This window comes from Salvelinus namaycush, chromosome 20 (genome assembly GCF_016432855.1).
Source record: "Salvelinus namaycush isolate Seneca chromosome 20, SaNama_1.0, whole genome shotgun sequence".
Lineage (NCBI taxonomy): Eukaryota > Metazoa > Chordata > Actinopteri > Salmoniformes > Salmonidae > Salvelinus > Salvelinus namaycush.
Genome location: NC_052326.1, coordinates 51,067,731 through 51,084,195, shown reverse-complemented (window position 1 = coordinate 51,084,195; position 16,465 = coordinate 51,067,731). Strand labels below are relative to the sequence as shown.

General features: G+C 42.9%; 1 protein-coding gene across 2 annotated transcripts in view; it reads right to left on the bottom strand.

Moving 5' to 3' along the window:
* Window positions 1-16,465, bottom strand: part of LOC120065486 (acid-sensing ion channel 1B-like) — a 111,935-nt gene that overhangs the window by 41,231 nt on the left and 54,239 nt on the right. For both annotated transcript variants that reach the window (XM_039016531.1, XM_039016530.1), the window contains exons 2-3: window positions 9,143-9,293; window positions 2,892-3,019 (exon numbers count right to left, since the gene is read on the bottom strand). In XM_039016531.1, the coding sequence (XP_038872459.1) occupies window positions 2,892-3,019; window positions 9,143-9,293 (279 nt within the window). The remainder of the gene's footprint in view (window positions 1-2,891; window positions 3,020-9,142; window positions 9,294-16,465) is intronic.

The following is a 16,465-nucleotide window of genomic DNA, read 5'->3' as shown; positions in this document are numbered from 1 at the left end:
AGGTAATAATAATACATTAATTCAAGACTGTACTCGATAAGATATGAATTGAAAAATTGATAAAAAACCCGGCGTCGTTTTGCATATCAATTCGTAAACCATGTTCCATGGAATCGGTACATCGAAAGTCTCTTCCCAACTATTATGTAATTTAAATGGCACAGCTGTCAATTTTTTGGTCCTTAAATGAAACTGGTATATATTTTTTATTTATCACAATTTTCTTTAACCATTTTTGGTCTTTAATACAAGGCCGACAAACAAGTTCCTTACTTTTTCCCCCTTCCACTTGCATCTTAAATTTTTGTGGTAATGCTGAAATTAGTTGGTTGTAATTTTGGGTAGAGCAGACATTTCAATATGTCTGTGTTAGCTGCATGTGTGACATAACTCCACCAGTTTACAAAGATTATACTTTTTTTTTTTTTTTTTAATCAATTAGTATATTTGAGTTGTTGTATTATTTGTTCTGTCTTTTCAGGTGGATTAAACTGAACCATTTTTCTATGACTTGTTCAAAAAATAACAATATTTTGGAGATTATTTTGTTTTCAAATAACCAAAAGTGAGCAGTTGGAATCTGCATAAAGGGGAAAAGGCCATTCTTGAACACGGGGTGAGACATTCTTACTAATTTTACTAGAGAACCATTCAGGATTTAAGTCTAACTTTGTATGACTGATGCTTTAGTGAGAGGTCTAATGCTTTAATATTTAATCATTTCTGTCCCCCGAACTCGTATTCATTATATAAATAGGCCCTTTTACTGTTGTCTGGCTTGCCATTCCAAATAAAATTGATTTAAAAAATATATATAATTTAAAAAGCAGGTTACTAGGTGTAGGCAAAACCATAAGCAAATAGGTAAACTGTGATATGACTAAAGAGTTAATCAGGGTGATTTTTCCACAAATAGACAGGTATTTTCCTTTCCATGGTAGCAAGATCTTATCTATTTTTGCTAACTTTCTATTCAAATTAATTGGAGTGAGATAATTTCTTTCTTTCTGGATATGCATACCGAGTATGTCCACATCCCCGTCAGACCATTTTATTTGTAAACTACACAGTAATGGAAAAGTATAATTTTTTTGTGATCCAATACATAACATAGTACACTTATCATAATTTGGTTTTAATCCAGAGAGGTTAGAAAACGTATCTAGATCCTATATGAGGCTGTGGAGGGATTCTAATTGTGGTTTTAAAAGAAAACATGAATCATCAGCATACAATGACACCTTTGTTTTTTATCCCTGGATTTCTAATTCCTTAATATTATAGTTGGATCTAATTTTAACAGCTGACATTTCAATGGCAATAATACATAGATATGACGATAGTGGACAACCTTGTTTAACTCCTCTTGACAGTTTAAAACTTTCTGAGATGTAGCCATTATTTACTATTTTACACCTAGGTTTACTATACATAACTTTAACCCATTTTATATGAGATACTCCGAAATTGAAATATTCCAGGCATTTATATATAAACTCGAGTCGTCCTTTATCAAAAGCCTTTTCAAAGTCAGCTATGAAAACCAGGCCTGGTTTTCCCGATATTTCATAGTATTCTATTGTTTCCAGTACTTGTCTTATATTATCTCCAATGTATCGTCCATGTAAAAAACCTGTCTGATTAGGATGAATAATATCTGGCAAAACCTTTTAAATTCTATGCACCAAGCATTTAGCTAGAATTTTTGTTGTGAGTCTTTCTGGGTAAGTCTCTAAGAGCTTTGCACACCTGGATTGGACAATATGTTCACTTTTTGTATTATTATTATTCTTCAAGCTCTGGTTGGCCGTTTGGTTTGTTGGTCGGTCAGTCGATTGGTTGTTGATCATTGCTAGACAGCCAATTTCAAGTCTTGCCAGAGATTTTCAAGCCTATTTAAGTCAAAACTTTAACTAGGCTACTAAATATAGATTTGGCCATGTGTTTTAGTCTATTGTCCTTCTGAAAGGTGAATTTGTCTCCCAGTGCTTGTTGGAAAGCAGACTGAACCAGGTTTTACTCTAGGATTTTGCCTGTGCTTAGCTCTATTCCACTTCTTTTTATACTAAAAAGCCATAGTCCTTGCCAAGGACTAGCATACCCATAACATGATGCAGCTACCACCACGCTTGAAAATATGAAAAGTGGTACTCAGTGATGTGCTGTGTTGGATTTTCCCCAAACATTACATGTTGTATTCAGGACATAAAGTACATTTCTTTGACAATATTTTACTTTAGTGCCTTATTGCAAACAGGATGCATGTTTTGGAATATTTGTATTCTGTATAGGCTTCCTTCTTTTCGCTCGGAACGGTACGAAAAAAAAGTGTTTCAGTTCAGAATAAAACAATTAAGATAATAATAATTAAGGTTCCAACCCCTGATGGGTATATATCATATGGAATTATTCAGAGGTGAGTTCTCTTCTCTCCCAGAGAGACAAAGAGGGCATGGGAGCACTGATTGAAAAAGTGTGGATTCCCACCAAGCCACTGATGAGATTCCCGTAATGTAACAGGAAAAAGAAATGACAGTGGAGAGGTCAGAGTCTGTTTAAGGTGAAACTGACTGACTAGGTTTCAGAATTACCTCGTCCTGCTTTCAACAAGAACATGGCCTTCAGAAATAAATATAATGAAATGGTACATGCTGGTTGAGTAGCTGAAAACACACTTACATATTTCAGCCCCTTTAAAGGTAGCAGGATGACATCATCGGGAATCATAAACAACAAAACAACCTACCACTTATCGACAACAACAATAACCGAGACAATCATTATTTGTTTTGACCAATGTTGTGACCTCCTTCCCTGGAGCAAGCCCACATGGGTAAGAGCCACTAATGGCTGTCTTAATTGATTGATGAATTGATTGAGTGACACCCTACCCGTTGTTCCTGACAGGATACGAAGGTCTGGAAGCCCGGGGCCACTCCGAAACCCAGCTGGTCAATGAAGGGTGGCTCGTCCTGGGTGTGGATCTGGACCTTGATGCCTGCCTCAAATGACGTCTCATCTGGAGAGAAGAAGGGAAAGGCAAGAAACATGCATCTGAAAAAATGAACCGCCAGGTATTACTCAGTCTGAAAAAATGAACCGCCAGGTATTACTCAGTCTGAAACAATGAACCGCCAGGTATTACTCAGTCTGAAACAATGAACCGCCAGGTATTACTCAGTCTGAAAAAACCCCAGAAAATCTTATCACAATTAGGAATCAGAAGAACAGATGAATGTCACAATGATTTATATAATTGATGTTCCTACTGCAATGGAGTAGCCTACACCCTATCCTATCCCATACCTCATCCATCCCCTAACCCCATCCCCTATCCATCCCCTAACCCCATGCCCTATCCATCCCTTAACCCCATCCCCTATCCATCCCATAACTCCATCCCCTATCCATCCCTTAACCCCATCCCCTATCCATCCTCTAACCCTATCCATGCCATAGCCCCAAACTCCTTATCCATCCCCTACCCCCATCCAACTGGTTATACTGTTTTTAGATCTGATAGAGTTGGCAGGGTGTCGCCATATACATAAAAAGCAACTTAACTGTTTCTGTATCCATTGCCACCTCTGTCCCTAAGCAATTTGAATGTCTAGACTTATACTGTATGTGGGCCTTAGTAATAATGTCCATTTGACTGTAGTGGGACTTTACTGCCCTCCGTCAACCTCCTTATATGCTCTTGTCTGACCTGCTATCTAACTACACTGATATCTAACTATCCAATATCTAACTATCTAACTACACTAATATCTAACTATCCAATATCTAACTATACTAATATCTAACTATCCAATATCTAACTATACTAATATCTAACTATACTAACTATCTAACTATCCAATATCTAATCCAACCTGGAAGCCAATAGTATTTTGTATTTTCTAACCCCTTTTTCGCGGCGCCCAAAGGGTCTCCCGTTCGCGGCCGGCTGCGACAGAGCCTGGACTCAAACCAGGAACTCTAATGGCACAGCTAGCAGCTTTTTAAATTTATTTAACAGTTAAGAACAAATTCTTATTTACAATGACCCAGACAACACCCTATGGGACTCCCAATCACAGCTGGTTGTGATACAGCCTGGATTCGAACCAGGGGTGTCTGTAGTGACACCATTAGGATTGAGATGCAGTGTCTTAGACCACTGCGCCACTCGGGAGCCCAGTGATGCACTAATAGAGTCATAGACTTTATTTTCATTTCAACCATTTGATATTTATGATGGACTAAGTGCTTTGCTACATATCATAAATCCATAGGGGCTGATTCACTTGATCCCTTCTTACTACAGCTTTCTGTCCTACTTATTGCAGAACCACTGACGTATATATTTTACTTGACAATTGTTTCGGGTGGGATGTCCTTATCCCATCACACTCTAGCGACTCCTGTGGCGGGCCAGGGGCATGGTCACCAGGTGTATGGTGCTTCCTCCGACACATTGGTGGCTGGCTTCCGGGATAAGCGGGAATTGTGCCAAGAAGCGGTGCAGCTTGGTTGGGTCGTGTTTCGGAGGACGCATGGCTCTTGACCTTCGCCTCTCCTGAGTCAGTACGGGAGTTGCAGCAATGGGACAAGACTAACTACCAATTGGATACCACGAAATTGGGGAGAAAAGGGGGTAAAAAAAAACAATTATAATAAAAGAAGAGAGCATCAGATATATATTACCAGTAAGTCACTGCTCTTCCTGAGAAGGGATACGGAGACATTTGTGTAATTGCCAAGGGAACACACCAGGGCCTTGAGCAGGGCACCTCAGAACCTAGGTTCCTCCTTTCACTGCTATCTGTCACCGCTACATTGTTAAAAATAGCATATTTGGCCTCAATATTGGAATACGAATGAAGAATTGACGAAGAAATGCAAATCGCTACTGTATGCATGTGTTCAATTACACATATTCACTCCGGAAACGTTTGAAGCCTTTGACTTAAAGCTACAATATGAGATTTGTTTTTCATCCCCGCCACTTATTTTGATATATAGCTGGGTAAATATCAAACATTGAAATGACTACTGAACAGATTCCCAGATCGTGGATTGTCCCTTTGAGGAAGAGTGAAAGGTCAACATACTGTGGCAGAGAGAAGCCCTGTATTGGTCTTTCCACATAGACACTACGTCTACATACTGTGGCAGAAAGAAGCCCTGCATTGGTATTTCCTAGGGTCGCAAAGGGTCGGAAACTTTCCAGTAAATTTCCGGAACGTTTCCGGAAAGTTTTCCATGGGAAGTTAAACCCTGGAATTTGGGGAATTCTGCTTAAATTCATCAAAAAAGTTAGCTTATAACTGTGAACATTTTTTGTGGGATACACATAAGGAAATTCCAGGTCTTGTGGCATATTTTGGTTAAACTATAGAAATAGAATTGCAACCCTCCGCAATAGAATTGCAACCCTCCGCATGCACAGTGCATTCTTCCATCACATGTACAGCTGATTCTCAAGATCTTGCACACTAATGAGATGCTATTGAGCCCACACTACTACACTGTCTGAGCCAAGGACTACATGCTTTCTGGTAAGGTTTTATTACAATACTGGGTGGGGTGAATATAATTTTTGTTAACTAGTAAATAGTAGCCTACAGCAAAGTGCATTTAAATAATTTCTAACTTGTTAACAATTTCTGCTAGTTAGTTTTTGCTACCATGTGGGTTTTAGCTTGCTTGAGCATGCTAACTGCGGAGTGTTAATTCACCTGTTTCCATACATGTTTAATTTTAAAACATTTATCTTACAAAGGAGTTGTTTAATCTAACTGATTAACTATTTATCTGTATATGGAATTGTATTTTTACATTTTCTTTACTCATCTTTACAGGAAAATGTCACGGGCACTATGTGATGTGTGGAGACATTTCACTGCAGCTAATGTAGAAGGAAAAGCTGTGTACATTTGCAAATACTGTGCCAAATCATATGTGAAGAATATAAACAAAAATGCAGAATCATCTGGTCAAGTGCATAAAGTTCCCTCAGCGCTCACAACAAGCAACCTCTGACAAAAGACCCTCTACTTCTATTCGAGGTGAAAATTATGAATCAGACACCTTATCGATAGCAACAGCTCATGGTCCTCCTGGAATCAGAAGTTTTTTTTGACTCAATGGAGGAACGTAGTCAGAGAAATGCTGATGAATGTCTTGCTCGAGCTGTGTATGAAACTAGTTCACCTCTGATGCTCACAGGCAATGTGTATTGGAAGAGATTTCTGAATGTTCTTCACCCAGCATACACCCCTCCAACCAGACATGCTTATCTACTAATTTGCTGGATGCAGATTTCAACAGAGTTTAAGTGGAGGTCAAGCAAATCATAGAGAAAGCAGACTGTATTGCAATCATCTCATCATGATGGGTGGTCGAATGTTCGTGGGCAAGGAATAATAAACTACATCATCTCTACCCCTCAACCAGTATTTTACAAGAGCACAGACACAAGGCACAACAGACACACCGGTCTCTACATTGCAGATGAGCTGAAGGCAGTTATCTATGACCTTGGACCACAGAAGGTATTTGCACTAGTGACAGACAATGCTGCAAACATGAAGGCTGCTTGGTCTGAAGTGGAGGAGTCCTAGCCACACATCACACCCATTGGCTGTGCTGCTCATGCATTGAATCTGCTCCTCAAGGACATCATGGCACTGAAAACAATGGATACTCTCTACAAGAGAGCGAAGGAAATTGTTAGGTATGTGAAGGGTCATCGAGTTAAAGCAACAATCTACCTCACCAAGCAAAGTGAGAAGAATAAGAGCACCACATTGAAGCTGCCCAGCAACACCCATTGGGGTGGTGTTGTCATAATGTTTGACAGTCTCCTGGAGGGGAAGGAGTCTCTCCAAGAAATGGCCATATCACAGTCTGCGATATGGACAACTCCATCAAGAGGATCTTTCTGGATGATGTATTTTGGGAGAAAGAGGTAAGCAGCCTGAAACTCCTGAAACCTATAGCAGTAGCCATTGCACGGATTGAAGGAGACAATGTGATCCTGTCTGATGTTCAGACTGCTTGCAGATGTAAGAGAAGAAATCCGTACTGCCCTGCCCACTTCACTGTTGTTCCAAGCAGAGGAAACTGCAGTTCTGAAATACATCAAAAAGCGTGAAGACTTCTGACTGAAGCCCATACATGCCGCAGCGTACATTTTGGACCCCAAGTATGCTGGCAAGAGCATCCTGTCTGGTGCAGAGATCAACAAGGCCTATGGTGTCATCACTACCGTGTCTCGCCACCTTGGCCTAGATGAGGGCAAGGTTCTTGGCAGTCTGGCGAAGTACACCTCCAAGCAAGGGCCTTGGGATGGAGATGCAATATGGCAGTCGTGCCAACATATCTCATCAGCCACCTGGTGGAAGGGACTTTGTGGATCTGCTCTTTCCCCTGTTGCCTCCATCATCCTCCAAATCCCACCAACATCAGCCGCCTCAGAACGCATCTGGTCCTTGTTTGGGAACACACACACCAAAGCACGCAACAGGCTGACTAATACAAGGGTTGAAAAATTGGTGGCCATCCGGGCAAATTTGAGGCTTTTTGAGCCTGACAACGAGCCATCCTCAACAAGGTTGGAAAGTAACAGTGAAGATGAGGCCTCAGAAGTCTGATGTTCAAGAGGTGGACATTGAGGAGGTCCACGGAGAAGACATGGAAGCCTGAGAGGAAGACAACCGAAGCTTTAGTTTCTAGACTATCATTTTACAGATGTATGTTGAAAACGTTTTTGGGAGATGCGATGGATCATTGGGGATCATTCAATATGTGAAGAGGGGATCATTCAATGTGAAGAGTCAAGTCATTTAATTCAAGTTAAATTCGTAACTAAATCGTTTTTTAAATTTCTATTGGAAGGATTTAATATGTCTACTTATGATAAGGTAAAAGGATTATGTTTCAGTCTCCATATGATATGGTAAATATATCCAATTCAAAAAACATCTACATTTAAATTGTATTAATATTAATTATCATATATTTCCGTTAATTCCCATATATTCCCGTTAATTCCCACGGAAAGTTTCCACCTCTGGATATTCCCCAAAATGTGCAACCCTAGTCTTTCCACACAGACACTATGTCTACACACAGTGGCAGAGAGAAGCCCTGTATTGGTCTTTCCACACAGACACTATGTCTACACACAGTGGCAGAGAGAAGCCCTGTATTGGTCTTTCCACACAGACACTATGTCTACACACAGTGGCAGAGAGAAGCCCTGTATTGGTCTTTCCACACAGACACTATGTCTACACACAGTGGCAGAGAGAAGCCCTGTATTGGTCTTTCCACACAGACACTATGTCTACACACAGTGGCAGAGAGAAGCCCTGTATTGGTCTTTCCACACAGACATTATGTCTACACACAGTGGCAGAGAGAAGCCCTGTATTGGTCTTTCCACACAGACACTATGTCTACACACAGTGGCAGAGAGAAGCCCTGTATTGATTTTCATCGCAATACCGGCATATTCTTTCATTTGATTCATGCAGAAACTAAGCATTCCTGACAAGAGATACAATTAAATGACAGTAAAGAAGCATTCGATAAATCGACCCCAATCCGTCTTGATCTACAAGAGTTTATAATGTACAGTTTTCACTGCAACTGTGGTCCAACTGTGTCGAGTATGAATTTCCAGAGCGAGATTCATAGTTGGTGAAGAGGAACATATGTTTACTGTGAAGCTTCTGATCTCTCTTCAATGATATTATTTGTCTTCTGGAAATATCAACGTTTTTTGAGCGCTTGACTTTATTTTAAAACAGATTCATTAAGTTGATTTTGAAACTGAGAGTTTGGAAATCAATTCTACATGGACTAGTTTTCTTGTCTGTCTGTCTATCTTCCTTTCCTTTGCAACTAGCTAATGTTTGTTTCTCAGTTGACTCTTTTGAAGTGGTTTCACATTTCCAAACACGGCATGTTTGACATACTTGGGTACTTGACTTCAATAAATCACTTTTTAGTTGAAGGTTTGTTGTGGAATGACGACATACTTCCCTGACTCCAAAATGGAATAGTAGCCCCTCTTCCTCCTTATGGCATCCTGAAGATCTGTGATGATTGGATGATTCCCCCCTCCCTCCATCCCTCCCTCCCTCCTCACCTGTTTCTCCCCAGACGGGCAGGTATTCGTCTTGTTGGATATCAAGCATCAGCTCCAGTCCGTTACCCATCCCTCCCTTCATGGTCACCAGCAGCGGGCGGTTATCTTGACCCGAGTTGAATGTGTAGCACTTCCCATAACGGGTGAAGATCTGGAACAACAAGAGACAAAGGGCTGTCAATGAGTGGCAGCAATATAATGAAGAACAAAGCAATGTCTGTGACTCAAATTGGAAACCAATTCCCAATAAAGGGCACTACTTTTGACCAGAGACACAAGGTACCCTATTCCCTATACAGTAGGGCTGGAAATTGCCAGGGACCTCACGATACGATATTATCACGTTACTTAGGTACCGATACGATATGTATTGCAATTCTCACGATTCTATATGTATTGCGATTTGATACTGCGATTTGATTACAATTTGATGTTCCAAACATATTGCCCACCGTATGTCAGCCGCAGAGGGACAAGAGAGAGACATTTGATCAGTCATGGAAATAAACGTTCTGAAAACATGTTGGTTCACTATATAAAAAAGAAGATGGAGAACAAGCTATAAGATGAAAAATACCATCGTTTTGGTGCCGGTACAGCCGACTAGCTTTAGCTAACGCTACCTACAGTTGCAAAAAATAATAATATTTCTTTAAAAAATCGATAGCTAAGACTATTGTTCAAACTCTTTGATCCCGACACACAGAGAGACTCATCCTAAATGTGGTATCATAAACGCCTTTTAGTGACTGTAAAAGAGCACACACGTTGAAATCAATGTTTCATGAGAAGGTTTGCCTGTGTAGTAGCGTCCTAAGCTGATTCTGGGACAATGTTACAAGTTGGCCAAGCAAACTGTGGCGCAACGGGAGGGCAAGAGTGGAAACGACACAACCCGGTGGGGAGGCTGCCTCAGACATGACGGGTAGTGAACGAATGGAGGTGCAATCACATTCAAGACATCAGGGAAATGGAAAAGGGAGGCTCAGGCTCCAACATCGAATGTTCCTCCAACTCGGGTCAAGGAACCTGATTAAGTGATCGCCCCGAATTGTACCCTATTCCTACATAGTACCGTGGGTGTGTTCTGGAGGGCCAGAGTACAAACGCACACCCTATATAAGGAGCATGGTGTCATTAGGGACATGTAACTATTCCCCAGGTCGTTGTTGTAAATGACAATGTGTTCTCAGTCAACTTACCTGGTAAAATAAGGGTTGAATAAATCTAAATCCCAAGGCTCTCAGAAAGCTAAGAGCATCAAAGTAGCTAAAGGTTGAAGACTATTTATTTATCTGTCGTATGTAAAGAATGTTGTCTCTTATGTATGGCATCTTATAGTGGCATAACAAGGTTGAGATAAATATCCATGTTTTGCATGTATTGATTCTTGGTGGAGTCGACAACAGGGGCCTGTTGGTATTTCAAAAAGCTGTATTTGAATAAAGGACACATCAAGACCAGAAGATACACGATACTCAAGGACGGACTGATTACTTGAAGGGCGATGTAAAACGGATTATTTGACAAACCGCCAACGGAAGTATTTGTGGCAGAAATGAATGATTTTGCTGCAGCCTTCCTGCCTTTCTGAAAATCGGAACTATCACGTGACAAAGAAAAAAATGACTTTGCACTGCGGCCTAAGATATTGGCACTGACACCCCTCAAGAGACGCACGTATCAACATTTAATGAAATGCCCCCTGCAATATGTCACCCATAGTAATATGAGGTTTGACCTTAAGACAGAAGTGTGACTGGGGCTGGCTGGCAGAGTAAAGTGAGAAGGGACTCACTGCAGCAGCAGCTGCCTGGTGAAGAGAAGGGACTGACTCAAGACCTGGTGAAGAGAAGGGACTGACTCCAGACCTGGTGGTGAGAAGGGACTGACTCCAGACCTGGTGGTGAGGTGTGACTCCAGACCTGGTGGTGAGAAGGGACTGACTCCAGACCTGGTGGTGAGGTGTGACTCCAGACCTGGTGGTGAGAAGGGACTGACTCCAGACCTGGTGGTGAGAAGGGACTGACTCCAGACCTGGTGGTGGGAAGGGACTGACTCCAAACCTGGTGGTGGGAATGGACTGACTCCAGACCTGGTGGTGAGGTGTGACTCCAGACCTGGTGGTGGGAAGGGACTGACTCCAGACCTGGTGGTGGGAAGGGACTGACTCCAGACCTGGTGGTGGGAAGGGACTGACTCCAGACCTGGTGGTGAGGTGTGACTCCAGACCCGGTGGTGAGGTGTGACTCCAGACCTGGTGGTGGGAAGGGACTGACTCCAGACCTGGTGTTGAGGTGTGACTCCAGACCTGGTGGTGAGGTGTGACTCCAGATCTGGTGGTGGGAAGGGACTGACTCCAGACCTGGTGGTGGGAAGGGACTGACTCCAGACCTGGTGGTGGGAAGGGACTGACTCCAGACCTGGTGTTGAGGTGTGACTCCAGACCTGGTGGTGGGAAGGGACTGACTCCAGACCTGGTGGTGAGAAGGGACTGACTCCAGACCTGGTGGTGAGGTGTGACTCCAGACCTGGTGGTGAGGGGTGACTCCAGACCTGGTGGTGGGAAGGGACTGACTCCAGACCTGGTGGTGAGGTGTGACTCCAGACCTGGTGGTGGGAAGGGACTGACTCCAGACCTGGTGGTGAGGACTGACTCCAGACCTGGTGGTGAGGTGTGACTCCAGAGCAGACAATCATCACTAAAAACAAAAGATCTGACACTCCTTTCATTCCATAGTGTTTCCTAGCTGCAATATAATGACATTCATGATCATTTTGGCTCAGTAGGAAGGGGAATTCCCCCGGAATTCCCGCCGTGGGGCGACGCACAATTGGCATAGCGTCGTCCGGGTTAGGGAGGGTTTGGCCGGTAGGGATATCCTTGTCTCAGTATGTAAAATGTAATGTAATGTAAAAATGTAATAAAATGTATGCACTCTACTGTAAGTCGCTCTGGATAAGAGCGTCTGCTAAATGACTAAAATGTAAATGTAAAAAATGGGAACAAGGGTGTACAAATTGTACCCTGCTCCCTATATAGTGCACTACTTGTCAACAGGGCCCGCATAGGGCTCTGGTTAAAAGTAGTGCATTATATAGGTGGTAGGGTGCCATTTTGAATGCACGCGCCCAAAGAAAACATTGACCTACTCAACCGGGTCAAAGGGTGGTTGTACAAAACACACAAAGACAAACCACACCACCCACATGAAAAGGTCAGTGCTTTTAGTTGTCTCTAACTACAATAGCGACGGTGTTTTCTGCCTCTACCATTATAATCACACCATTGAACGGCTATTAGTACATGCTAGCCTCTGTACTCTATAGGGAGAAGCTGCTGTCTACCAGTGGAACATTAATGGAAAGGTTGGATTCTTCCACTACTACAGAGGCAGTGTTTCCTACCTCTACCATGCATCATTGCACGACTGAATGGATCACAAAACCCAAACATCATCACACCACTGAATGAATAGCCCAACCAGCCAGACAGATGAAAAGCGTATCTTTTCATCAGCCAGAACAGACATCTTTTCACCAGCCATTAATGCTCTGTCTGCAGCTGAAAGGGAACAGAAAGATATCCTGCTGCCACTAAAATGTTCATGTGGAATAGTCTGAGGTTGGTCAGGAATCAGGAAGAGCTGCAATTATATCGTTTTAATTAAGAGATCAGCCAGAGAGAAAATAGAGTGAGAGAACGACAGAGCGGTAGAATGAAAAAGTAAGAGAGTGATGGAGTGAGAGAGTGAAGGAGAGGGAGTGAAGGAGAGAGAGTGAAGGAGAGAGTGAAGGAGAGCGAGTGAAGGAGAGCAAGAGTGAAAGATAGAAAGTGAAGGAGAGCGAGAGTGATGGAGAGAGTGAAGGAGAGAGAGTGATGGAGAGAGAGTGAAGGAGAGAGAGAGTGAAGGAGAGAGAGTGAAGGAGTGAAGGAGTGAGATGGTGAATGAGAGAAAGTGAAGGAGTGAGAGGGTGAATGAGAGAGAGTGAAGGAGTGAGAGAGAGAGAGAGTATGAAGGAGTGAGAGAGTGAATGAGAGAGAGTGAAGTGAAGGAATGATAGAGAGAGAGAGTATGAAGGAGTGAGAGGGTGAAGGAGGAGCTCATACATTAGAAAGTCCCCACCCATCGCCACTTACTCTCCAGCTTGTAGATATACATCACCCATCAAGACAAGGATGATAAGACAGTGTGTGTGTCCATGGATGTGTGTGTGTCCGTGTGTGTGTGTCCGTGTGTGTGTCCATGTGTGTGTGTACCTGCATGCATACACAGAGTTGCTGTGATAACAGAGAGATGGCGAGTTGAAGCGGTGGGTGCTGTGACGACCTTGTGGACAGCAGCGTTAATGGCTCACTGAAAGACTGGTAGTCTGAAACTCAAATCGCTCCCTATTCCCTATTGAGGGCTCCAGGGCCCATAGGGCTCTGGTCAAACGTAGTGCATCATATAGGGTGCGATTTGGGACGCTTCTGTAGGCTCCTCTATTGTACCCCAGCCCACTGAAGTACTCAGATACGTCCCAAATGGCACACTATTCACCAGAGATGGGAACAAGAACCAATTCTGCAAGTCCTAAGCAAGTCTCACGTCCTAACCTTCGAGTCTTGAGTCAAGTTCCAATAATGGGCGAGTCTCAAGTAAAGTCCCATGTTCCACAGCTCACGTCGAGTCAAGTCACATGTCCCTAATTTTGGTTTGCGAGTCCTCAAGTCAATGATTAAGTGTTTTATATAAATGTCATTGAAATTGCAATGCATCAGTGATTTTGGATCCACATGTTTTACAAACTGCATCCTTTTCCCGCCACTACCACATAGCCTTTGAACCCGAATGTATCGATTTCTGGGACCAATGATGCCCTGATGCAGAGGTGGCACCACAGGTCCCAGAGTGATGGGGCAAATTGTTTTCCCTGGGGCCCGGAGCTTTTCCTCATCTGGTAACCTAAGCAGGTATACATCAGGACCCTATAGGGTCTGACTGTGATTAGTTAGTTGTAAAAAGGGTTTTATACAGGCAATGAGACTATATTACATTTTTTGCAGACACCCTTATCCAGAGCAATTAGGGTTAAGTTGCCTTGCTCAAGGGCACACTAACAGATTGTTCACCTAGTCAGCTCAGAGATTCAAACCAGCAACCTTTTGGTTACTGACCCAACACTCTTAATCACTAGGCTACCTGCCACCTAGGTACACAGACATGTTCAAAACAGGTCACATGGTTTTAAAGAAATTCTGTAGAAATGCATGGCCCTAGGGAGAATGAAAACTTTGTCTAACAGCAGCAACCTTCTACTCGTTCATATGAATGATATTAAACCTGGACTAACAGGGGGTTTCCTTTACATAGACACACAGACAACCATTGCAATTGGATAATAGAACTCACTGGGAAGAGCTTGCTTTATGCAGGTCTGCATCGTGTAGGCCTATGCAACTGTACGTACAAAGTAACACAGTCAAATTACTGTATGTAATCAGTATTGTGTTTGATTCATTTCAGTTCATCATTTTGGATTGAACAGGTCAAGGTAGTCTAGCCAGCCGGAAGACAGTGGAGCGGTGCACGCTTTGCACTTTGCTAGATGACGGCCTGAGCAACTTGTGACTTCCGTGAATCTGATTGGCCAAGACACATAACAGAAAGCACAGAACCTGCACCTCTCCGAAAAAATAAAGGACAGGTCGGCCTACATTGTGCGCGAGATGACAAATCGAGTCTCTCTCGAGTCATACAGCTCAAGACCAAGTTGAGTCACGAGTCATACAGCTCAAGACCAAGTTGAGTCACGAGTCATAGAAGCTCAAGACCAAGTTGAGTCACAAGTCATAGAAGCTCAAGAGCAAGTTGAGTCACAAGTCATAGAAGCTCAAGACCAAGTTGAGTCACAAGTCATAGAAGCTCAAGACCAAGTTGAGTCACAAGTCATAGAAGCTCAAGACCAAGTTGAGTCACAAGTCATAGAAGCTCAAGACCAAGTTGAGTCACGAGTCATAGAAGCTCAAGACCAAGTTGAGTCACGAGTCATAGAAGCTCAAGACCAAGTTGAGTCACGAGTCATTGACGCTCAAATCGAAGTCGAGTGTCAAGTGTTTTTTCTTTTTGTCAAGTCTCAAGTAGAACAATTTGTGACTTGAGTAGTACTCGAGACCATGTCACGTGACTCGATTCCACATCTCTGCTATTCTCTATATAATGCCTGGGCTCTGGTAAAAAATTGTGAACTACGTAGGCTGGGAATAGTGTGCAGTTTGGGACTGAGAGAGAGACACTGAGAGAGAGACACCGAGAGAGAGACACCGAGAGAGAGACACTGAGGGAAAGACACAGAGAGAGAGACACAGAGAGAGATCCAGAGAGAGACACTGAGAGAGAGACACAGAGAGAGACACTGAGAAAGAGACACTGAGAGAGAGGCACAGAGAGAGAGACACAGAGAGAGACACTGAGAGAGAGATACAGAGAGAGAGACACAGAGAGAGACACTGAGAGAGAGACACTGAGAGAGAGACACAGAGAGAGAGACACAGAGAGAGACACTGAGAGAGAGAGAGATACAGAGAGAGAGATCCAGAGAGAGACACTGAGAGACACAGAGAGAGACACTGAGAGAAAGACACTGAGAGAGACACAGAGAGAGAGAGACACTGAGAGACACAGAGAGAGACACGGAGAGAGAGACACGGAGAGAGAGACTCAGAGAGAGAGACACTGAGAGAGAGACACTGAGAGAGAGACACTGAGAGAGAGATACAGAGAGAGAGACACAGAGAGAGACACTGAGAGAGAGACACTGAGAGAGAGATACAGAGAGAGAAACACAGAGAGAGACACTGAAAAAGAGACACAGAGAGAGACACAAAGAGAGAGACACAGAGAGAGAGAGACACAGAGAGAGAGACAGAGATAGCGACACAGAGAGACACAGAGAGAGAGACACACAGAGAGACACAGAGAGAGAGACACACAGAGAGACACAGAGAGAGACACAGAGAGAGAGACAATTCTCCAGAAACTAACAGATACCCAGACGACAATGACTATTTGCAAATGGATTTCTTTCACACAGGCTACAACAAACCTGTTGATTTCCAGACGTTCTGGGGGACATACCGTATAAAAACATCGAAATGTTATTACCTCTACATAACAATACTTTGTAACACTAAAATTGACCTGCCATATTATATCCTTCCTTGCCATTTTCTATTCTATGGGTATTCTATTCAATGTTATATGTTCAACTAGCCTACAATGTTATGTGTTCAACTAGCCTACAATGTTATATATTCAACTAGCCTACAATGTTATGTGT